Source organism: Aythya marila, assembly GCF_965140915.1.
Source record: "Aythya marila genome assembly, chromosome: 2".
In the NCBI taxonomy this organism is placed as follows: domain Eukaryota; kingdom Metazoa; phylum Chordata; class Aves; order Anseriformes; family Anatidae; genus Aythya; species Aythya marila.
In genome coordinates this window covers 21,666,095-21,690,532 of record NC_139043.1, presented here as the reverse complement: position 1 = coordinate 21,690,532, position 24,438 = coordinate 21,666,095, and the positions used below count along the sequence as shown (strand labels likewise).

Sequence of the window (24,438 nt, the reverse complement as noted above, 5' to 3'; positions counted from 1 at the left end):
ACAGCATTAGAAATTAAAGTGAATGAAGTTACTTCCCTCTCCTCTTTCAAAAGCATTCAGTCTTCTCTGAATATTTAAATAATTATTCTTTACAAACCCTAAAGTCTTCCCCTAATCTCATTTCATCCTCAAACAGGTTTAATTCCTATTACTTTCAGTGTAAGTGGTATCAGTTCTGGTGTGGTTTAATTTGGCTAACACTGAGTGTAGCTATGGCAGGGCACTATGATCAAGCCCAGAGAAATCATGCATCATGCCAGCAGTCACCAGTGAAGCTAAGTCACTGCACAAAGTTTTCCTTTCTCTTATTCTTGTGCATGCCCAATAACATCAATGAGCTATATCTATTATAGGGGAAGCAAAAATCCATCTTCATTTAAATTTAAATTCTGCTTTGGGTAAGCATCAAAGCAGTTAGTACTCATTACAAAAAATCAAGTTCTGTCCTAAATCAATGACAAATGCCTGTTAGTCATTTCTATGCTTACTATGCTTACTGTACCTTTCCTTCTGGCTTTTAAGGAAAAAAAAAATCTTTGCCTGATGTTGTCTATTTGACAAATACAGATATGACAGACAATAAGATAAAGTAAGATCAGTAAGGAGTAAATAACATGCCAAAGTAGTCCTTTTCATAGATAAGCTGCAGCTTCAGACTGCTGAAGATGCCAGATTAGTCAGCCTGGTCTTATTAGGTTTTCTTTTCATCAAGGAGGTAAAAAAATATTTTCTGAGAAAAAAAGGTGCGACCAGCTTTTATACAAAGAAAAAAAAAAAAGAGAAGGAGAGAAAACAGATTAGAGAAATTGGGTCTCTGTTTAGGAAATACCCTTAATCAGAACAGCCCCTTAGAACATTAACTAGTAACGTGTTTACAGTCCAACTGATAGAGTTGGGCACACATTTCCAAGCTCTCCTGATTTATGATTCCAGTTTCTTTCTTATGCTGGGGTCATGAGGGCCTTGGTGGGGAGGTGGGGAAAGGAAGAGGCTCAGGCTTGCAATCATCAGTTTTACTCTGTCATAAAGTATAGATTGATGCCAATCAAAAACCTTGCTAAACTGGGGATATTGCTGGCTTCTTTCTACTACAAAAGGCCAGGTTTTACAGATTTCCATTTAGAATGGTGCATATTTTACATGAGAACTAAAGCTCATTAATGGAGTAATCTGTATGCACTGCTCTCTGTGAAGGTATCCCAATGGATTTTTAACAAAAACTAAATCATGTCAAACAATTACGCGATATTGCACAGAATCAGAATTACAGTATTACTTACTTCTGAGCTATGATACTTGGATTAACAGTCACAAGGTTTGTTTTATTGCCAACATCTTTGCTAATGCTTCCTGTAGTTGGAGGGAGGTTACACCTGAAATTGAGAAACACTTATTTAAACAGATGCCCACCAGAAATGCTTTGCAGTAGTTACTTGCAAATTCTTCTCTTGTGCAATGACACTTTCATGTCAGCTCTCAGGGATCTCTAAGCACTTTACAAATATTAAATAAGGCTTAGAGCACTTCTGGTAAAAATATTTAATCTACTGTACAGATGGTTAAAATAGGGCACAGAGAGCTCATTTTCATAAATCACCTCGCAAATCAGAGGCGAAGTCAAAATCCCGTAAGGAGCCAGTCTGTGAATGCCCTATGTTAGCTGCTAGAAAACATTGCACTTCTTGCCTAAACAATGCATTTCATCTGAAAAGTCTTCTATTATTTCCTGTTTAAAAAGATTGATTGATACCAACCCCTCAGTCATCAACACTGATGGCTGTTTCATGAGACAACAGCAGCGTAACTCACCCAACTGCAGAAACAGTGGTTTCTGTTATAAGGTAAAGAAGGTATTTTTTTAAAGCCAGGTATTTAGGTTTAGCATCTTAGTATGCAGATTTTAATACAAATCCCCATTTGTATTAAAATCAGTTATCTAATTAGATTTTTTTTATTATTATTTGAAAAACCCATATATGACTCAAAGACAGGAAAATGAACAATATCCGGGAGACCATGTGATTGGACATCACTGAGTGATGAAACTTCACTTGGTTAATCTCCGTACTTGCAGAGGCAACAACCCATGACTTGCACTGAAAGAGTGGGTCAAGTTATGCTCTGAGTGTGCCTATTTATCACCACACTCTATAGAGGGACTGGAAAAAAATACTTAAATTAGACGTCTAATATTTTAGATTGATAACAGAAGGTGAGACAATACTGGGGCAGTTAAATAACTGCATTAGTGAGACAACCTAAGGCTAAGTAAACCTATTGAAAGCCCAGGGGCAAAAGTGAACATGATATTTAACACCAGTCTTTCTTGTTTCAATTTCAGTTTTTTTTCATTCTCTTCTCCTGATTAAAAAAAAAAAAAAAAAAAAAAGAGAGAGAGAGAAAAAGAGTTCTCTGTCCCTAAGGGTGTTAAATGAAAAGAAATTTCAGTTTCTCAGATAATGAAATTTCACATCACTGGCAAGGTATCTTTATAATCATGGATTATACATCTATCCACATAGTCCCTTCTTCACTTAGGAAGCAGAGTCCTGAAATCTACAAAGCAGAAAGAGTATCTTTTGAGAGGCAGAAGATCTTTCCTCCTTGATACAAACTGGCATTGGCATGCTTCTAAGCCTGCCAAGCTTGTAGAAATGTTCAACAGTCTTCAGTGAGATGAAGCAGCTCTTACCTAAACACAAAGTCAGAACGATCGATTTCAGCTCCACAGCTGGAATTTTTCAGAATGCCTCCATTTCCAACCACTGCGCAGTTCTTGAAGGGATAAACCGAGAGAGGAGGAGACTGCAAACAAATATAAAGACACAGCATATGCTTTATAAATCTTTTATTTCTTTGAATCTTCAGTCATTTGTCCTTGCAGGCTTAATCCCGTAAATCCCAGTGAAAGCATTCACCATTTAGCAGACGTTGTTGCCTGGCACGGACAGCCAAGAGCCAAAAATAGGCCCCAACAGACTGAGGACTGTTACTTCTGTCTTCAGTATTTTGAGAGTAATATTGGATGAATACGTTTTAAATTTGCAAAATGAAAAAATATCTAGTAGTGGAGTGAATTCTTGACAAGCTGAAGAACTAACTCTTACTGCAGATAGTTTAAACTCACCCCTTTTCCTTTGCACTGCACCAGGCTGAGTTGTCACAGAGTCACTGACTGTGTCAGCTTACAGAAAATAACTTTGTGAATACTCATTACTCCGTTATAGCTCAATTATATTTGAGGTAAAATAATGAAGACAGGGGAACCTGAAGATGCTGCAAGGGATAGGCATGTGCCCTGGCTTAGCTCATGGTGAATCTGGTAACTGAAGTAGTTACTGCCTCTCTGGCTGTTCACCTTCTCTCTTCCTCTTCTTGTTAGAGGTTGCTGTCTTGCAGTGGGGAAGCTAAATGGGAGCGAAGTACGTCCACTTGTGAACCAGCACAGATCATAACCTAGCAAATTAATGAAACTTGTTGGCTGTTTCAGTTGACAATATAGTTGGCTCTTATCCCAGGGTCTCAGAAACATCTCATACATCTCATTCAGTCTCTCCTGCTGTGGGAGCACTGGCATTCAACAGAGAGGCCAACAGCTGGGCTACTTCAGCTGCAGAAACTGAACCTCCCTGTAAAACTGAGTCAAAACTTGCTTACAGAAATCATTATCCTTCCTCATTTTCTCATCAGCTTGCTCAAAGAAAAGCAGGAGGGAGCACCATTATGAACAACGAAAAAAAGAGTGAGGAAAGTGACAGATGTCATGCTACCCACCAATGTATCACAAAACAACATGTTCAAATACTTTGTTCAGCTCTGAAAAGACACCAGGAGAACACACAGGCCAGATACCTCTGGTTAGCCTAGCAAGTAAATATACGCACAAAAAAAACCCCTACATTTTCTTTCCTTCATTGTAAGTTTGGAACCACTGTAACTTTCTGCTTTGCAATGAAGATTTTAGTGATTCAGAGCAGCATAAGAAAGGACTAGGCTCATCTCACAAATCAAGAATGCCAAAAAGGGGTAAGAGGGCTCCCATGCACTCATATTGAGAAATTAAGTACAACTTTGTGCCCCTCTTTGCCTGGTCTCCAGAGCTTGTATGTCTGTTAAAAGTCCCCAGCTGCAAAATCTGATTGCTTTGCTCAACCTGTGTTTCTGGCTGCAAAGGCCCCACACCACTATCAGGTTTATCCCCCAAATAGCTTTCATCTATGATGTGCTGTCCATGCCTCCACCACCGCAGAAGAAAGCTTTAAAAAAAAGAAAAAAAGGTCTTGCAAGGTGAATGAAGAGGCACATACAGGGGCTGAAGGGGCTCTACCATATGAATGAAACGAAGCAGCTCTATTACTAAACCACAATATAGGTGATACTGCAAGTATAATAACAGGCTAGGCTACAGTTCTTACCACAGGCAGCATCCTATAAATGTCCTCTGTAATAAGGATGGTCTTTTTACTGTCCACTTCATAACTCATGTTACTTCCCAGTGGGGTGTTGTTTTGAGAAGCAATAAAATTGTGAGCTGCATCACAGCAGGAAGCCAACTCTGACCTGCAAAAACAAACAAACAAACAAACAAACAAAACTTGCTCAAAGACAGGCAAATAAGCAGAAAAGAGGTGGTACAGAACTAGCTGAATGAAAACCAGCTCTAATTAACTAAGCACCAGAAGTTTGTATGAACCCTCTACAATACTGTTATTTGCCTTGACTTGCTTTGTAGAGAAAGCCCATTTTCACAGCAAATGTTCAGGCGCGGATCAGTTCAAGAACTCCTTCCCTTGGCCTGTTTTGCTCTCTTGGTCTCCCTTTGCCATGCAGAAAAAGTCATAATCAGGCTTCTCCTTATTATTAACTGCTAAGATTATTGCAGAAACACTGAGAGACTTCATTTCCCCAAAGAGTTAACAATGGGATTTCCATCAACCTAGAACAAGTGATTGTAAGAAAGTAGAAAGCCGAAGAAAGAACCACGCAGATGAAAAGAATGGTGATGAGAAGTACTGGGTATAGTACTCAGGGAACAAATAGGCGGTTGCAAGTCATTTAATTAATAATTCATTTTTGCAACTGTTCAGCACAGTTTTCTTGTGCACAATATATCACAAATGTTAAATAAATTATATCACAATTTTTAAATAAGAGGACAAACATCCTCTCTGTAGAGGCAGTCTAGTTGTGCCCCAGAATACCTAGCAGAAGTCCTTAAATATGTAAGAGCGCAAGGGACTCACTCAAACTTCATGTTGGAGTGAAGTCTCTATCACTCATCTTACAAATCCTGCTACCTCCAAATTTATAAAGACATATAGGTATGTAAACAACCTATTTCGTTAACTGTGAAATGCAATGGCAAGCCCCAGCAGAAGTTTGAGATCAGACCTGAAACTCTGTAATGCATTTGGTTCAGGGAACGATGATCTCTGCAGCACTGGATCCGATTTTCAGATTGTGAAGCTGAACCATTCGTGGCCAGCCATTACCTATCAATTGAAAGGACATAGCTATCTCGTGAAGTGTGATACAAAGGGAAATACCAACCACTCAGAGAGGGAAATTCACTGATAACAGAGTTGCTTGGAATTTTGAAAAAAATAACAGAGCAGGGAAAAGATAATAATTCCTGTCCAAACATGGAAGGTTAATTGTGAAGATAAAGAATAAACACATTTACAGGAAGAGCCAGAGAAACAGGAACGTTTTATCTCAAACTTTTCCTTTGCTAAGGTAAAACAAACTTTGAAAAAATTAAACAATACAGGCCAAATTCTGTCTGAAAGTAAGCTGATTTTAATAGGGTAAGATGGGTAAGAGAAGTTGCTAAATCTGATTTTATCAACATCGTACGCAGAGCGCATATTCTAATAATAATATAATTTTATTTCTGATGGAGATGGGAGATGCTTTAGCATGTGGAAGAACCCAAGGACTGTATTTCCTGGAAGACAAGGGAAGAGAACGATTAGGTGGCAATTGCCAACCTACACTTCTCTTGAAATAATGGTCAAAATGGTGTGTGCAGAGGTAGAGAGGAAGAGTTTGGTAAGTAATCGGTTTGATTCATAAATGAAAGAGCAAGAATACCATTTCAATTGGCACACTGCTTACTGGTACATATTAACCCGTTTTAAATACTGGTATCTGAAACTCCTCAAAGACAAAGTTTCCAGATGTGTGAGGAACACTGGGAATGATTGTGTTCTGGGATGGAACAGATCTGAAATAACTGTACTGGGAGAGTTAGCAGGAAATGTTACTGGGAAATAATTACTCCTGAGAGAGTAAACAGTAGGGTTTGGATTTGCACAAGCCACATTCCAGTCCTGTCCCTACACACAGTGATTCCCATTGCCTTGCTTGAAGCCTTAAGGTTGGGTTTGCAGTCATCCAAAAACTGTTAGGTAGAGGTGGGGATGGAACTAAGACTATGCTCTTGTGGGTCAGGAGCTGCTTACACAGTGAAAATAATTACTCTGTGCATATAGTGTCCTATTTTAAACACATGGAAAAACACAAATTGAGCCATGAGGCAGGAAAGTAAAATAAGTAAGTCCAGGAATATTGAATGTTATTCCACCGGTGGTGACTGACTGGTCATACCTGTCCCATTTCAGCCCCCATTTCAGTCCAGCTTCCCCACAGCCCTGCCCTGCTGGCCAGGTTACTGCTCTGGGACCCCACTCTCTGTCCCTTAGAGAGCAGCCAGCCCTCGTTGCTCCCTGGCAATCACATGGAGACAAGCAATAACAAAAATGGTAATTTTGATATTCTTGAATGTTTTTCTTAAAAGTAAACCAAGCAAGCCTAGGTATTTTCTGTGCCAACCACAGGACACTTGGAGTAGAAGGAATAACACCAGCATACTCTTGCCCAGCTCTCATAAAGCAGAAGCGTGTGATGGCTACCAGAATCTGAGAAAGCAAACTGATGATAGATAACATTCATTAATAAAGATGATGCATTTTTGCTTTTTATTACTCATCCACGGGAATGAATGCCTCAATAAAAGCAGAAACAGTCGGGGAGAAAAGCAGATATCAGAATTAATAAGAAAGTAATCGCTTAAATTAATATTATGGGTTCACTGAAGAAGTAAAACAGAGCCAGACTAGTTCAGAAATGCAGCGAGAATACACATTGATTGATGATATATATTCTTATATTACCTTACAGCATACATGCTAAGACATAACAATAAAAACCTAGCACCTAGATCAAATCAGGACAGACTTCCACAGTGCCCATGCATCCACGTACAAAGCTGGAAAGTGTGTAGCTGCAGACAGCAATGCTCAGGGGTAGCATACTCAGCAGTCTGTTCATATAAGACTTTTACAAGCTGGGACATGGGGCACCTCTACAGTACAAAGAATGAAAGGGGTACAGACCGGGCAGTACAGGTAACCTGTTAGCATCGCTGTCATCCTAAATTAATGTCATTCATGGTCTCTGTCATGAGCTAACAACACCCTGAAGTGCTTATATATAAGACTGTGACATGTATTGCACGAGTTGTTTCTTCAACAGGTATGATACGTTAGGTGGTATAAAGACAAGACAAAACTTTAACAAGTGTATCATGCCACCTGAGGAGAGAGAAATTAGTAAAATCTACAAGACGAGACAATTTCTAAACAGATGGTGGGATAAGAGAGAGAGATCAGAATCATAACAGCATCAAATGATACTACCTGAAAGCCAAACTCTACATTTCCCTTGGAAGGATAGAAACAGATCCATGTTGTCTGTTCAGACCAAGAAAAATGCTGACATGGGGACAGCCCTTGGAAGCTGGGATGTTGCTATCCCAGGTTGTGCATCCACCCCATATACATGTAAGAACACGGGTACATCTTACAGTGAGGTTTACGTGCCAATTGTTATCAGAGCTGCTACACCATTTGAACTGATAATACATATCTCATAAACCTGAGGAAGTACAGTCATGATAGCCTTAATCAATAACCTTACCAGAGCGGTGTGCTGCATTTGTCTCTGAAGATTTGTTTGTATTAGAAAACAGAGTCACTGTTGAACTGAATAACGCTTTTTATTGATCGTCAGATGCTTTTGCTGAATTTCTTCCTTTGTGGACCAGCAACACTGGAACCAGTTCTGTACTGAGGTCAACTGAGATGGGATTCTGAGCCCACACAGCATCTAGATAGTTTATTCTGCTTTGCAGGCACTGAGAACTTAAGACAATCCTGTTTTCTGAAGGAAGTCTTCAAAGTATTGAGACAAGCCAAAGGAATGATGTTTTCCAACTCCTATGCAGTTAGTCCATATTGAACTGTGGGCAGTATACAGGACTGCTGCATTGACTGCACCTGCATCAAAAATGCTCTGCGTAACACAAACCCACCACACAAATGCTATACTTTATTTAGTGAACTGGAAGTCAGATGTCTACGTATCTGCGGGATCTAAACATGCTGATGCAGTTTCTTCACAGCTTCTGTAGTAGCTGTGTAGCCAGAAAACTCAGCCAGAACTACTGTATCCCTCCCAGCTGCAAAATTAATTAGCTCAGCCTGGTTCTGCGCAAATATATGTCTCTGAGCTGGTTCGGTGCTTGGGCACAGCCCGCAGATGCCTGCTGACAAGACACAGCATGTGCACATCCTGAAGAGACTGCAAATGTCTCGACACTTTCCTTCCAAAAACTCATTTTGAACCAGCCATAAAGTTCAAAGCAGTTGGTTAACCAAGGGCTAGCAGAGTTTCTCAGCAGATCCAAAAGCCAGCTTTGTCCTTATCCTGAGTGGAATGGGAAGAATGTAACAGTTAATCACGGTGAAATCTGTCTTCATGCAAACAGATTCTGCAGAGTTTAAAAGATCCTGACTCCTCCACATTACTCATATAAGCAGCAAGAGGATCCTTGCTTCATCCTCCTGCAGAAAGCATGATGGTTTTTATTCAGAATGCTTTCTTTCATCAGAGATGCTTAGCTAAAGTCATTTTGTTCTATATTTTTCAAAAACGTATATTCAGATAAATACCTGCAGGCATTTGCTTCTGCACAAAAACCTTACTCACCCTAATAATTTGTGGCACAAAAAAGAAGATACCACTGGAACAGTCTGCTCCAATCTAGAGCCAGACCACTGGCCAACACAGTTAACTGTTATCCTCAAGGGGTTACTGTACCCGCCATGGCACGTGAGTTGGCAGAATCTGACACAACTCTGTGAACTTCATAGGATTTATTTTCCGTAGGTAACACTTCAGCGTGACACCAGTGCCTGGAGACAGGAGGCCAGAGGGCATTCTTCACCACTGAGGACAGCAGTGTGAAATACATCACAGTGATTATACATTGGACTAAATTGAGGTGGGAGAAGGGAAAAGTGGATGTGGAGTAAAACATTGCTCTAAAAGGTAGATGCTCAACTGTCCACTAAGGCCACTGGGGGAAGGGTGAGGAGACATCATCTTAATTTGCACAAAAGAAAGCTTAAATTCACTATTAGGAAGCACGCTGAAACAGGTTGCTTGGATAAGCCGCAGAATCTCGACAACTGGAGATAGTTGATAGATATATGGCCAAACGTCTTTCAGTAATGTTCCAAACACATTGGATTCTGTCTAAGTCAAGATGGACTACAAAGATAGTCCAGAAACCAGATAGTCTTGAGATCCCTTCAAGCTCTGTATTTCTACAGACTGAAATCTCTTCAATTCATCTTTCATAAATATCTGTGTAAGTGAATGCTTGTTTTCAAAAAGCTTGTCCTGTCACTCTTATTGGCACACTATCCACACCAGCAATGCTTACTGCCATATCTCTTTGTGGCTCTTCAGTTACTCAGTCAGGAACTGAAACACCACATAAAATAGATAACCACACACAAAGTAAGAATGGCAATTATTTAAAGCTGTAACTCCTCTGAGCCTGGTGCTAAGTGTATTTCACAACATGTTTTTTAATATCATTTGAATAAAAGACAAAGTATTCAAAGTAATGTCTGTGGAATACTAACAACCAGAGAAAATCTGCATTTTCCCAATAGCTTTTTTTAGTTTTTCACTTAGCTTGGGTATTTGCAACCATCAGTTCATGCAAGCTATTGTACTGTACGTGTGCAGATGACAAGGACTTTGAGGATTCACATTGAAGAGACAATACCAAGAACCCATAAAAAATTCCTCAGTGTAGCAGCAAAATGTAAAAGGTGCAATCACAGACAGTGAGAGGACCTCTCATCTATGGCCACTCCTGTAATCTTTCACAATGAGCAAACAATTATCTTACTGTAGTGCACTGGGGATGCTAGACCATGTTACTGCTTTCTCCAGGCTTTTGTCAATCCAAGTCAATAGCATCAAAGTGCAATGAGGCATATTATGACATATTCCAATCTTTTAAAAAAGCGTGGTTAAATATATCTGGAACAGAATATGCTGAAGGGATATGCTACACTGACAGCCCTTGAACTGTTTATAAATGAAGTAACATCATTTATGTCTAAGACAATGAAATCCAACAAGGTTGAACTTGAAACCAAGGCTGAATACATAACAAATGCAATAAAATTTTCAAACCAAAGACTATGTAAAGAGTCAACCATAAAACATAACTAAATCTGTTTCAAAATCAGTCTTCCCTTACAGGAATCCTCTAACATTTAGGAAAGTATAAAGGCTGCAAAGCAATTTAAATATTCATCCATTTCTCCAAACTGTCACCACTTCCTCTGTCTTGACCCAACCTTTTTCTCTTCTGAAATGGAAATATGTCTCTGAATATATACTTCTGATTTTACATATGGTCTATTAAACCCACAGCAAATGTATGCTTAAATCACACCGTAATCTCTGAGTTATTTCTTGTATACTGGAATGGAAGACTTCAGAGAGTACAGTGGAATTATTGATCTGTTTAGTGTTAGGAAAGCTATTGATTATGTGGTGGTGTGATCTTATGTAAGCATAAATTGACCTTGCAGGGTATTTTATTTGTGTTTCAACTGTTTCACTGCAGTACACAGCTGTGTTAAGCAATACTGTTATATATGCTAGAGTGTAACGTACTACAAATTAATCCTTCTGAGAAGCAGTGGGATTATATAATCTGCAGCAATGTTTATCACACTTTTCAGAGGAGATATTAAAGTGGAAAAAGAGTAATAGAAATTGACTGGAATAAAAAGCAGAAGAGTAAATAACAGGGCTAGGAAAATGGGTTGGTCTCAAGTATCTCTTTTCAAGATCTAGGGTTCTTTCCTAAAGTAGTAATGTTTCCCTAAAAAATAAAAGGTTACAAATATTTTGGTAGCTGCAAAGCGGTCTGCTGGCTAAACTGTGGTGTAATATCAGGATTTTTAGAACTGTATTTTACATCTAGGAGTTTCCTTTCCTCTTCATTATCAAGTGCAAATAAGATTTTCAGGAATGGTATTTACAGAGGGAGGGGAGCCAGAGTCCACAGCTCACGCGGGGCTATCACAGTACAACACTGCTCCTGAAGAACTGCTGTATCACTTTGCCAGGCTCCAAGCTCAGCAAGGTACCCCAGAAATACAGTGCCCAGAGGCTTCTTTGAAACACAGCATCTGCTCAGCCCTTCTCCATATCCCCCCCCCATCCTCCTCCCCAGCCATTTTGAGGGCTTTTTTTTTAGCTATTTGCTAGCTTCCAGCAAAAACAGGAGTTGCAACAATTTGGAGGAACTGCAGATTATTTGCCACAGTGGGAGCATAGCCCAAATGAGAATACATCAAGCTTAAAAGTCTGTAAAGCAAAGGGATGTGGAGGTGTAAAAACCAATTACAGCTTCCACCCAATTGGGTTCTGTAATTTGTTGCACTAATGAAACATTTCTTTTAAGTGGAAAACCTTTGAAGAATACTAATATAATAATTAATATTCAGGTTACCTAGGGAACCTAAGACTCTACCGACTGTAGCTAGAAGAGCCTTTGCAGAGGAAGCTACCCAACACTGCTTTTTTTCTAGAGCTTTAAGAACGATGCTTCCAGGCAGCACTGAGATTATGTCACCTCTCTTTCCCAGTTTGCATCAATCCTCTCTAATAACTACGAAATCCGAGGACTTGCTTTGTCTAAAACAAGTTAGAGCTGATGTAAATCTGAAAAAGGAGGAAGAAACCAGGTGAGTGTAGTGGCAAAAGGATTATGTGAAGAAGCTAGATGATTGTAGAGCCATAAAGAACAAGAGAAATAATAATAATAATAAAAAAAAAGAATAAGAGAAGCACAACTGAATTGTATAAAGGAAATGTCTGAATAAAAACTTTAATATTTCTCTATTTGTCAGTAGCATATACATAAGTGTTGGTGAAGAGTTTCCCTGAATTGCTTTTAGTAGGATGCCATTTATACCAGCAAATTAACAGCATTGCTAGGTCTTCTGCTATATGTATATCGCCTTTGCAAGCATCAAGTGCTAAGGAACTCCTTAGCAGGGGCTGACAAACAATTACATGGGGCACTGCAAATCTTAACTAGATTGCTGGAGCAATGAACCAAGTGCTTGCACAAGTTTCTCCAAGGTTAGCCTCAATCTAGCAGTGCTGATGTCAGCATTACAGATACTGAATTAAACGAAGCTCTAAGAGCCTGACTGGGGCTGCACAAAAATCCACCACAGAAGAGAGACTGTGGGTATGGGAGGTATTAAAGAGGACATCATGGCTCACCCTTGCCTCATGATTCTTTTTGACTTTGAGAAATGCACGGGTAAATACCACTTGATTGTTAAGAACCACAGACCACTGCCAGACAGATATGTAGTCTAGCGGATGTGAGCACACACGCTGCAGCAGCTTTAGAAGACAACATTTGGAAAGGGAAAGGGGCAGCTCTCTGACAATGAAGGGACTCAGTTCACACAGCTGCATGGCAAAGCTGAGCTAGGTCAACCTGGAATCCTGCTCTCTGCTTTTTGTACAATGCCTTGGCACTAGCACTGTGGTTTGTGCAAACCAGGGCTGTCTGCTGTAGCCCTTTTGCCAATACACGAAGACAAGTATTTCTTTCCTGTATTGCAGTTCTAATTCTTTCTCTTTTTTTTTTTTTTTTTCTTTTTTTTTTTTTTTTTTGGCTTTGATCTGCCGGGAGTTTGGCTTACAAGGAAAAATGATGTGTACTCATTGGCACACAGTGCTGTCTTCTAGGAACTCGAGAGTTATTGGATTGGATCACATATTCATTCACCCCACTACCAGAATGAGAGTAGCCAACAGCAAAAGCTGCAAAGGAAAATATAAGAAAGCTTCTTTGAGAAATTCGCTACCCCTGGGGAAGCTTCTGTTGAACCTTATTAATTAGAGGTTAGTTTACGCCCCGGAGCATAAGACATTAAATCCCTTATAAATATGTATGTTCGTTCTTCAGAACTTCGGAATAATACAGAGATGTTGTACAACTGACACCATGCCTGAGAAGCATGTAAGTGTTCGCTCCGTTTAATAGATGGGCAAACAGGGAAAGAAGTCAAGCAGCTCCTCTGCAGTCCAGTCAGCGGGCAGACTTCTGGTGGCACTGGCAGGTGAATAATGCGACAGGCAGTTTCAAGCTCTCCTCCTGAAGGTGGCTAGCTGTATTACCTAATTCCTGTTGCACGGCCCCTCCGAGATTAATTTCCTCTCCTGCAAAATGGGTGTGTTTATCTACCCACTTAATGAGATTTTTAGAACTGAATAATATTTATATTACACAATTATTATGCATTACTGATACTACACAATGTTAGAAGAAGGAAGAGATGCGCTGCCAAGGGATTATTAAATCATTAATTTCACCACATTTCTAGAAGCTCTGTTCCCCATAGAGCTCTGTCAATGCGTCTCTTCTCAGCTAGAGCATCCTTTCAAAATAGTTCCAGGCTCTCGTGCTTAAGTCTAATAAACAAGGCTGGGAGTGCATTAAGCACGCAGTGTATACTGCTTTAGACAGCAAATTTTATACTGAATTTTTCTCTCTTTTTTTTAAATTTTCCTTTAAAAGTCCGTTTTGACCAGCTACTAAGAAACTGGGAGCCTTGAAAATCTCCAATATGGTCTGGGAGCAAGGATAACTGTAAAATTTTAATATCCTGTTTCCAGAAAAGAACATAGAAAATGACTCTGAAAGAAAAAAAAAAAAAAAAAAAAAAAAAAAAAGAAAAGATTTATGCAAGAGCACACAGCTTTTGTAAGATAATCATCAGCAATGCCTCAAACCAGAGAACCAGCCCTTGGTCATATCGATAGAACTTTTGGATGATATCAATGCAGGTCAAATTTCATACAGAGGGAAGAATACAGAATGCTGTCTTCAGAACTGCAATTACAGCACAGGTTGTGCTATGTGAACTAGCCAGGATCCCAGCCAGTTTGGATGTTAAAAAGCATTGAAACCCTAACAGCAGAGTTCTTGAATGTCAACGGAGTATCAGAGCTTATCCAGCCTGTGCTGAACCATGGGTTGCAAAAGATTTTTTTCACCTGGTATTAGGGCTAAGTAAAAGCTGGCAAGCTCACCTCAGTGTAAATACAATCCACATGTTCTTTATGCACCCCACAGTTTGCTCTTTTGTATATTTCCAGTCTGATCACTGGTTTTATAACCCACTTTGAGCACTTATTACTCCCTGTCCTTGCCAGAAGGCAAAAAGATAGCATATGGAAGAGTAAGCGTCTCATCCTTAAAGTCCAACACCCTTATGTGAGGGTTTAGATAGAAGGTGTCATGCTCCATTCGCACAGGCCTGGAAGATGTAGAAGTTGGCTCAATGGAAGGTAGATTGTGGAAGCAATAAATAGCAAAGAAAGAAGTGAAGCTGGAACAGGGAGCCGTTACTCTGACTTGTGCACCTAGCACAGCAGAAATGGAAAATTGCTGTGAAGTGGTGGCTGAAGGAAGGAAGGAAGAGAGGTTCAGAAGGAAGAGAAGTTAAAAAAATAAAAAGGGAAGCAAAAACTCTAACTGTAGTAGTGTGAACAGCAAATGAGAGTAGTTTTATCTTTTGTCAACTCTACGAAACACCCACCTGTTCTGAACCAGAACTGACTGCTTCAACATTTCCTTATCATGCTCTCATATCTCTGTGCATAGCTAAAGCCTGCCTGAGTTAATTGAAAGTTTCTTAGACCTTAACTCTCTGTAATATAGTACCTCGGCTTCAGGAAATGCTATTAATCAGTTATGATACATACCAAACCCAGTAATTTATGTTGCACAAAAAGCCTTTCTTCCTCCTCCCCACCCCCACCAACAAACTATTTCTTACAGTAACATCAAGCTGAGCTTGTGGATATTAAGTTTTCAGTGCTAGTCAGTTCCAAGGAGTTGGAAGGTAGGACAGTTTAATTATTTTTAATGATCTTGATAGAATCTTTAATTCTGATGCATGTAATAATGGAATTCAAGAGAGTATTTGCCCCTGAGAAAAACAAAATTGGCAGAGGGAAGCTGTTCTGTAAACACAGCATGATGCATTTCCAAATGAATGTGGAAGCTTTTCAGGGATCTCTGTCCCTACTGAGCAAGTACTTATGTGCCATCCTGAACAAGGACAGATGTAGCCATGTGTTTATATGCATGGAGGCCGTGACAGAGCCAAACCTAATGAGTGCCTAGGGTGCTGCTGCAATAGAAGCAATAGTCTTGGGGTAAGACAGAAACTGCTTCACTACAATCTTTACCAGGGTGCCAGTTCAGACGGATAACATCACATTACTCGTTTTCTTTAATACTGTAGGTTTTGTGTCAGGAATATTTTTAATCCATTCCAGATCAGTTAGTTAACTATTCATTATAGAGGAGATAGGTGAAATCACTTCATTCGTGTAGTTCTTTTATCTTACTCAGTTTGCACAGTTCAGTTCAAATAAACAAGTAGAGTCCCGGCAGCAAAAGCATAATACAAATGTATTGCTGAAAATTAAGTCTGAAAGCAATACAAAATTATCTTTTCAAAACGGAAGATCTAAATTTATGGCTTGTTAGACAAGTCTAGGGTAAACAGTTTTTCTAAATGAGCCAAAATTACCTGAATTTTGCGGATTCTTCTGGTCTCCTTATCCACGTGCAGTTCTGTAGCTTTTTGACTATGTGAAGATAATAATCTTCTGAATATCTAAAAAAAGAAACAACATCAAACACTTGAATATATATATATTTAGAAACAGTCTCTAAAACATTCAAATGATGCATGTATTAATAATAATGTGCATGGTGCATATATAATAGTTTGCTTTTAGAACTCCATGACCTATTTTATTTCCATAATCTGTAACTGTACTGTCCTCATTTAATTAGCATGACCTATTAAACATTGGTTCTTAATAATGACGTCCTAATGAACTTTTCTTTTCAGAAACTTTCAAATTACTCTGGTTTCAAACGTAAGTATTCAACCATAAATATCTTGAAGTTATTAGATGCCTCAAAAATTATCTCTAGTACAAAAGTCCAAAATAATACAACCCCCCTGTTTCTTGTTTTTGGTGTTTTAAACTTCAAAACTGTTTTGACATGTGTCTCGTGGAAGCAAAAACTAAAATTACACTTTTTATGCCGTTTCCTTCATTCACCTTATCCAGTCCCCAAAGCTCAATTCAGTCATCTAAGACTATAAACCAACATTTACAGATATAAGGTTTCCTTCAGACTATCTTTTAAATAATAAAAAAAAAAGTGTTTTACATCAACCAGAACTAAGCACCAGAGGGGTACATGTACCCAAAGAGTTTTATGCACTTTTTATGGTTTGTTTCAAGAGATTTAAATTTGTCCATATGTGAAATACTGCAGACAGTGTAACCAAAAAGAATTGAGACATGTCTTCCCTGGTTCAATGTTAACTCTCCCATTTGTGCTTGGTTCCTACTAGAAGGTTTTTAAAAACTAGGACTCCGACTTAAAAGGAGGACTGGGCAGATGGAATAAGAGATGACGTGGATGTCAAGGCTACAAATTCTATGTGACTCATATCTCCAGCAAATATCTACCTTGTACCATTCTAGCAAAAATGGCTCAGTGTTGGCCCAAAACCAAATGATCATGAGTTTATTTAACCTGGAACTTAGAAGTGTGTATTTCAAACAACCTTAAAACAAACGTGGGAAGGCACGAAACCTCACTTGTTTTTAAATGGAGCATGAGAACTGATAAAAAGGAAAACGAAAAGGCAATGATGGCTTGCAACAGAAGAGCACTCAACAACCCGAAAGCTTCCTTCTCTCTCCATGTTCAACATGTTTTTAGTACCACAGCTTTATGGTAAACATTTGAAAAAGCAGAACCCTTTTCTTTTTGTTTGCTTGCTTCATAAAAGTACTGCTATGGCTAGAGTAACCTGCTTTGTCTACCCCAGAGTAAAATTACGTTGCATTTCCACATGGCAAAAGAAATGAAAATTACCTAGAGGAATTCTGCACCGGAATTGGTTTTTGCCTCAAGTTTGCACCTGTGACAACATGCATGATGTTCACTCTCTACGCACAGACACAGGAAGCATTACCAGACACAGAAAACACCTAAGAAACCAAATCATTGTAACCAAACTGATTTTACTGAGTCCCTTGCACAAGTATAAGAGAGCAGGAAGAAATGGGCTGAAGTGGGAGCAGCATGCAACTGGTTTCATTGCAGCTGTGGCCATCCTGACCTGCTGCAGTACCTTCCTCCTCCTTCCAGTCCAACTCCATGTCTGCTCTCCCCCCTTGTGCCATGGCTGGTACTGACTCGACACCACCTCTGTTGTGTTTTTACCAGCTTTTGCCCTGGGCAAATGTCTCCCTAGGCCACTTTTAGTCACTACCATGTAAAAAAAAATAATAAAAAAAAAAAGTAATATAGAAGTAAATAAAAAAAAATAATAATAATAAAGCATATATATTTTCTTCTGCTTTAGTGTCTTCAGCTGCATCAGGAAAGACCCCATCACACACCATTACCAGTATAAGAAGTGACAGGAGTGGAGAAACTGGAAACGAGGCCTTCCTACTTTGGCAGCTGCCTGCTGGTACATTGTGCTAGCAGCCTTGCAACTGCAGTCACAGACCATGGAACTAGTTTCTTGCTGAAGCAGCCACCCAAACTGGCTCGTCTGTGGGGTCAGAGGAGCGCCAGCAGCAGCACAGGGCAGCACAGGCAGCGTGTGAGCAGGAGAGGGTGGGAGAGATGCAGAGGATCTGAACAGCCTATGCTAACGTTGAATCACTCGTCTAGTTTTGTTACTTAAGGCTAAACAATAAATAAATCTTAGATGTTGGGACTTAAGGTAAAAAAAAAAAAATCAAAAAATTAATAGGATAACAGAGTGTGAAAATTTACTTAGGCTATCATTATCTAGGAGAAAAAATATAGGGAAGGGAAAGCAAGTTCTAGCCTGAAGACATCTATAAGATGAAAATAAGAGTCAGAAACAAATAGGAAAATTACCAGGAAGAAATGGCATGGACTGACAAGTTATTAGCAAGTTACAGGGAAACATTTCATGTGGATTAAAATCAAAGCATCATCCACAGCGCTAGTATTAAGGCCTCATGAGAAACACAGGCCTGTCAGAAACTGTGAGGGCCTCCTGGTAGGTGTAACAGAAGCTGTAAAGCTGCACCTAAGGTAAAAACACCTATCACAGTGCAAGGACACCACTGCCTTTCCACTGCTCTGTGCTGGATGGAAATCACTTGCCCAGAGGTGTCCCAGGGCTCACCAAGAAGCCACCGTTCTCAGGTCCGTATGGGATGGAGCAACGCCTCCTGTTCACCCTGTGCACCCAGTTCTGCTCCTCCTGTGACTTACAGAGACACCACGGCCTGTCAGACCTCATCTTTGCCCGTGCTGGCACAGAACCACAAGCATCAGAGATATCTCAGCAGCAAATCCCTGGGGACAGGAGTTCTGCGAGGCAGCTGCCACATCTGCCCGCAGCAGCGTAAGGCGTCTGTGCCGGTCAGTTCCGTGAAATGAACTTCACTTGAACGCAGACAATATTCCCATAGATTAATTATTTTTTTTTAAGACTCAAAACGAAGCTCTGGGATTTGCTGCAGCTGGGTTTACAGCCCAGAAAGCTTTGTTTTCCTCTCAGAAAGCCTATTTTAGCATTTCCTGCTCTAAAGGAGCCTCAGGGACATGCTCGAATGGAATCAGTCCAGGAAGGCCATCAAGATATTATTTCATGGCTCTGCTGTAACCTAGACAGTCCTTTTCTCCACTGTTTCATTTTAAAGAGCTGGAACAATACGTGTATTTCCACTGGCACCTGAAAACTTAGAGTACGTGTTCGATGATGCTAAAATATCTTTATTATTAAGTTAAATTGAACTCTAACAATATGTGGATGAGCCAGTAATTACAGTGCTGAGAATAGCGAAAGAAACATGTTCGGTCCAAGTTTTGTCTGCCACCTGCATCCTAGCCATTACAGAAATTTGCTCTTGTAGGAAACTCGCTTACACTGTTTGAGTCTTGCTGTCAAATAACACCTGGAAGGGGTTGGTTTTGCCTAGTACTCATCAAGTACGCATTGTCCTTCTAATTTAAACGCCGATGTTAACGCGGGACTATTACACATAGTTGAGGCACTGACAAAGTGCCTTCTAATTTTTGGCAGCTATCTAAAAGAAAACAGCAGGGACAGCATTGCTGAGATAGTAGGGGCACAACAGGTAAAACGTCAGAGCAGACAGACAGATGCAGCCCCACTGGTTACTCGCTAGAACTAACACCTACTTGGAAAAAAAAAAAAAAAAAAAAGCTATTTGATTAGCAGGAAAATTGAGCAGCAGACGTGAAAAAGGGAGAACTTCCTATTTGGCAGCTTACATTCAAGAAAGAAACAAAACCAAAAAGAAACACATCAGAAGGAAAAGCAAGAGAAATGGAGGATCTCTTGTGCCTTTGGAGACTTTAATACTATAAAAACAACTACTGGTTTTTAAAGCCCTCAGGAGACTGTGCACAGAGCTTGCTCTAGAATGAAAATGGAAAGCTGCCAGCAGAACACAGCATTTCAAGCTCTTTATCACCACCAGCACCTACCTGTTATAATAATACTTCCCACTTACATAGCATTTTTTACTATCAAATCATCTGACAAGCTCTAAACTAGGAAATTTTTCCAGTCTCTGCCAGCTCGAGAGGCCAGAGAGTCCAGAACATCCCTGAAAGTCTCAGGCTGCAATGTAAAGCATTTCTACACCATGCCCGTGGGTCACACATTGAAAACGCAGCCAACATCCAGCAGCTCCTCCCAGTGAAGGGCAATGAGCTGCACTATTCATGGCGCAAAGCAATGCTCTGCTCTTTTGTTCCAAATACCAGTTGCTCTTCCCACCTGCCCATTAGAAGATGGCTCACCTCCTTTTTCTTTAGCCACAAAATAAAGGTCCGGTACTTCCTCACGTTTCACCTACAAACTCAGCTTCAAAATGTTCTGGATGTAAAAAGAAAGTCTGCATTCCTACAGCCTCTACAGCTTTGTAATACACAGGATAACAGGACCTATACCACCAGAGCTGGATTTGGGAGCCAATATAGTGACTGCTTGTGCTTCTCTCGGCATTGAACAGGCACTTCAATTATATTCTTTGCCCTCTGTTTGCCCACCTCTGTTTCAGCTCTCACTAGCAGTGGAATGGTTGCATAGTACTATAGTACCACCTCTCAAAAGAGTAAAACTTCAATGGTAATGTTGATGATGAGATGGAACAGTGGCGGGAGAAGAGGTTATAGAAGAGGAAAAAAGAACTGAAATAGTAAAGGCAAAATGCTGGTAATATAGTGACTTAAAATGGGTGGAAGATCTTAAAATGCAAAGAGAAATTGAAGAGGGGGCAGAAAGCACAGGAGAACATTTAAAATTATGATTCAGTGGTTCTTTATTTTTTGTGTTAAGGAAAATTTTGACTTCCCCAGTCCTTTGAATTGGGAAAAGCTCATAATTATTTTTAGCAGAGTTTTTGTTTCTCATTCCATTCCACTTCTCTTCACAAATGAAGAAGAAGGAAAAAAAAAAAAAGAAAAAAAAAAAAAAAAGCTTCCAATTTTAAAGACACCATAGCACATAATTAATTTTAAGCTGGCACTTGGTCCTAATAGAACACTCTTCTTACTCGCAATGTTTTATTTATTGCTGTATCCTTATTGGCACCATGTTACATGTCAAAAGTAATGGGCTGCTTTTCCTACCTCCACTTTAGCAAGTGGGAAGGAATTTGAGCAGGGCTGATAGCAAGGATTTTTTTCCATGTCAGGGAAAGGCAGAACAGCAAGTGGAAACCAGAAATGGAATTGTGTTTGTTTTGATGTATCTAAGATTGAATAATTAGTTTCCTATGCACTAGTTATTATAATAATGAGAGCAATTAAGAAGTTTTTATACTAGTACATTTCTATACTTAATCTAGTGAATATGCTGAAAAGAACTACTAACTAAGGTTGCTCATAGCGGGAGTGTTCACCAATCAGGAAGAAGACATTCAAGAATGAAATGATGCCTCACAGATTCTGGTCTACCTTTTTGCAAATACCTTGTAAAAGATGAGAATAAGAAATCTTGTTGACTTACGCTGTGAATTAAAAAAGAAAATTCAACCTAGAATAAATATAACTTGTCAAAGAAAAAATGCAAGCAAACATTGGTTGAACAATTTCAGTTTCCTGTTGTGCTCTTCCACATTAATATCATCAAGAATTATGTGAAAGAGGAGGACAATATTTTAGGCTTTTATTTAAAACAAACAAAGCAGAAAGCACAGCAAACACCTACCTTTTCTTCTTGATTGATGATGATAAAATATTGTCCTGAATCGCCTTACACTTCGCAGCCTGTTCAAACTGGTAAATTCCATTTTTATTAGCAGTTGTTCTGTTAAAAAAGTGGGGTGGGAGAAAAAGCAACATACTTTAAAAGAAAGAGCATATTCTGACAGACCCATTGCATTTACTTTGCTGTGACACTAAGATTAATAACTGTTAATTTAGCTGAAAACATTACCAAAGCAATCTTATTCACCTCTATTGTGGGGCTCTTGTATAAAATGAGAGTTTGCTGCTAGTGACTATAACATATTAGATTCCTTAAAGAAACTCTATTTCATAGTCTGAATTATATTTTCTGCTTTACACTGTAATCAGAAAAATGTAATTAAGAACTAAATGAAACAGGAAGCCTCTTGAACATTATGAAGATATTTAAAATATTTGTCATTAAAATATTCCAGCAGACGTGATTTCCTAAAGCTGTTGATGAAATGCAATATTCAGAGCCAATATAATACGTATAGGAAACACCACAGGTGAAGTGGATCATTTTACTTGGGCCTTAACTTATTGACTCGAGCTTAATACTTCCTTCCTTGTTTATTCTTTATTTACACAGTGAGAATAAATATTTGTAAAAGGCAAGTGCCAGACAGTGATCTTTAACTCCTGTTGCCTTATTTTCACCAAAATCCTGTGTGGTCCTCTTGCTTTGGCAGTCCTGCCAGCCTGAGCTGTAAATTAGTAAATGCCTGAAATACCATGGTCTTATTTCATTCACCTCAGTTCACCATGTACCCAGGTTTAATCTCATACAATCACCCTCCTCCTTCAACCTTCTGCTCTCCGTATTATCACTTATCATGATGTTCCTTCCTCCATCATTTTTATTTTCGCCGTTCCTCACCATCTTTCCACCTGCCTCATTCCTCTTGGTTTCCTTCCACTGACTCACTACTTACGGAGCACTTGGACACTGCAGCCTATTTACCCAAACCAAAATTAGAAATATGGGAGACACAGATGCTGTGTCATTCATTCCTGGCTGGGAGCTGCAGCAGTGAACAGACCCCATGCTGTTCCTAGAAGCACAAGGGTCTTCGTGCTTCATACACATCGCAGTCTGCTTCTGCATCATCATTCTTTACTAACATGGACCAAAACTATTTTGGCTTCACCGGTTAAAAAACTGAGGCCAGAGCTGGTTGTCCTGTACCATGTCCAGGTAGCTTTTGAAGATCTCCAAGGAGAGAAACGCCACAGCCTCTCATGGTGCCAGTGCTTTGTCACCTACACAGCACAGGAGCGCTTCCTGATGCTAACAGAACCTCCTGTGCTCCATCTTCTGTACACCCTCCTTTCAGGTAGTTGTACACATTGAGATATCCCTGAGCTTCCCCTTCTTAAACAAAATCCTAAACAAACATCGGCAGTGTACCCAGGTGGCCAAGAAGGCCACAACGGCATCCTGGCTTGTACCAGGAATAGTGCAGCCAGCAGGAGCAGGGAGGTGATTGTCCCCCTGTGCTCTGCTCTGGTGAGGCTGTACCTCTAGTGCTGTGTTCAGCTTTGGACCCCTCACTACAAGAAGGACATCGAGGCCCTGGAGCATGTCCAGAGAAGGGCTACAAAGCTGGTGAAGAGACTGGAGCACAAGGCCTGTGAGGAGCAGCTGAGGGAACTGGGGTTGTTTAGTTTGGAGGAGGCTCAGGGGAGACCTCATTGCTCTCTACAACTACGTGAAAGGAAGGTGTGGAGAGCAGGGGGTTGGCCTCTTCTCACAGGTAACTAGTGACAGGACTACAGGGAATGGCTTCAAGTTGTGCCATTTAGGTTGGGACATTTAGGTTGAAAATGAGGAGAAATTTCTTCTCCGAAAGAGCAGTCAGGCCTTGGGACGGGTTGCCCAGTGAAGCAGTGGTGTCACCCACCCTGGGGGCGTTCAAGGAAAGGAATAAAGCACCTTTTTTTCTTCTTTCCGTTGCCCATAAATTTGCCCCCCAAGGAAGTGTGCCCCTTGTTGAAGGCAATGGTAAGACCACACAGTGTAAACCTCTGCCCTTTGAGTTCTGCAGTGACTTTAATGTGTAGTAACAGCTGGCACTACCCACCGAGAGCTCCATGGCTGACTTTGCACACAGCTTTTTATCTAATTCTTTTTCAAGGAGTGACACACAAGGGCGAGGGCAGAAGGCTCTCAAAGCACACAGTTCAGGGGGTCAAGCACACAACTCTACCAATCATACATGGTAAGTGACAGCAAGTATTCTGCTTACAACGTTTGGGTACACAGGTTTATTGCAGCTTGGTTTGAGTGGTTCTGTGTACACAGAAGAACCAGGTGGGCTGCCCCTTCCTTTCATAGAATAAGCCAATGCGTGTTCCCAAACAACTTTGTTTAGTGCTAATTCATATTTCCTCTCCTTTGCTTCTTTTAACTCAGCAGGCTGGAAACGATCCTTCTAAAGCTGCAGCTTCAAGAAAGAGAAATGGCTACAGGCAAAGCTTAGCTGCATAAACAATACCTAAAAAAAAAAAAAGAACTATTGTTATCATAAACCAAGCGCATGTTACTGCTGCCAATTGTCTCTAATTACAGCTGAAAATCAAGACGTTGGGCGCTGCCTTGAGAAGTGGCCCTTGCCCTTCTGAACCTCAGCTGGCCAGAGGAGATCACCTTCACCATGAAGCCTGCCAGGAAGACCACG

General features: G+C 40.1%; 1 protein-coding gene across 3 annotated transcripts in view; it reads right to left on the bottom strand.

Moving 5' to 3' along the window:
* ST8SIA6 (ST8 alpha-N-acetyl-neuraminide alpha-2,8-sialyltransferase 6) overlaps positions 1-24,438 on the bottom strand; it is a gene marked incomplete at its 5' end in the record, with an annotated part of 45,862 nt that overhangs the window by 13,892 nt on the left and 7,532 nt on the right. For all 3 annotated transcript variants that reach the window (XR_014317058.1, XM_082755162.1, XM_082755161.1), the window contains 5 exons: positions 1,281-1,373; positions 2,693-2,805; positions 4,416-4,560; positions 16,008-16,094; positions 21,738-21,836. Coding sequence is in view for 2 of the 3 variants with exons in the window: in XM_082755162.1 (XP_082611288.1) it covers positions 1,281-1,373; positions 2,693-2,805; positions 4,416-4,560; positions 16,008-16,094; positions 21,738-21,836 (537 nt within the window). The remainder of the gene's footprint in view (positions 1-1,280; positions 1,374-2,692; positions 2,806-4,415; positions 4,561-16,007; positions 16,095-21,737; positions 21,837-24,438) is intronic.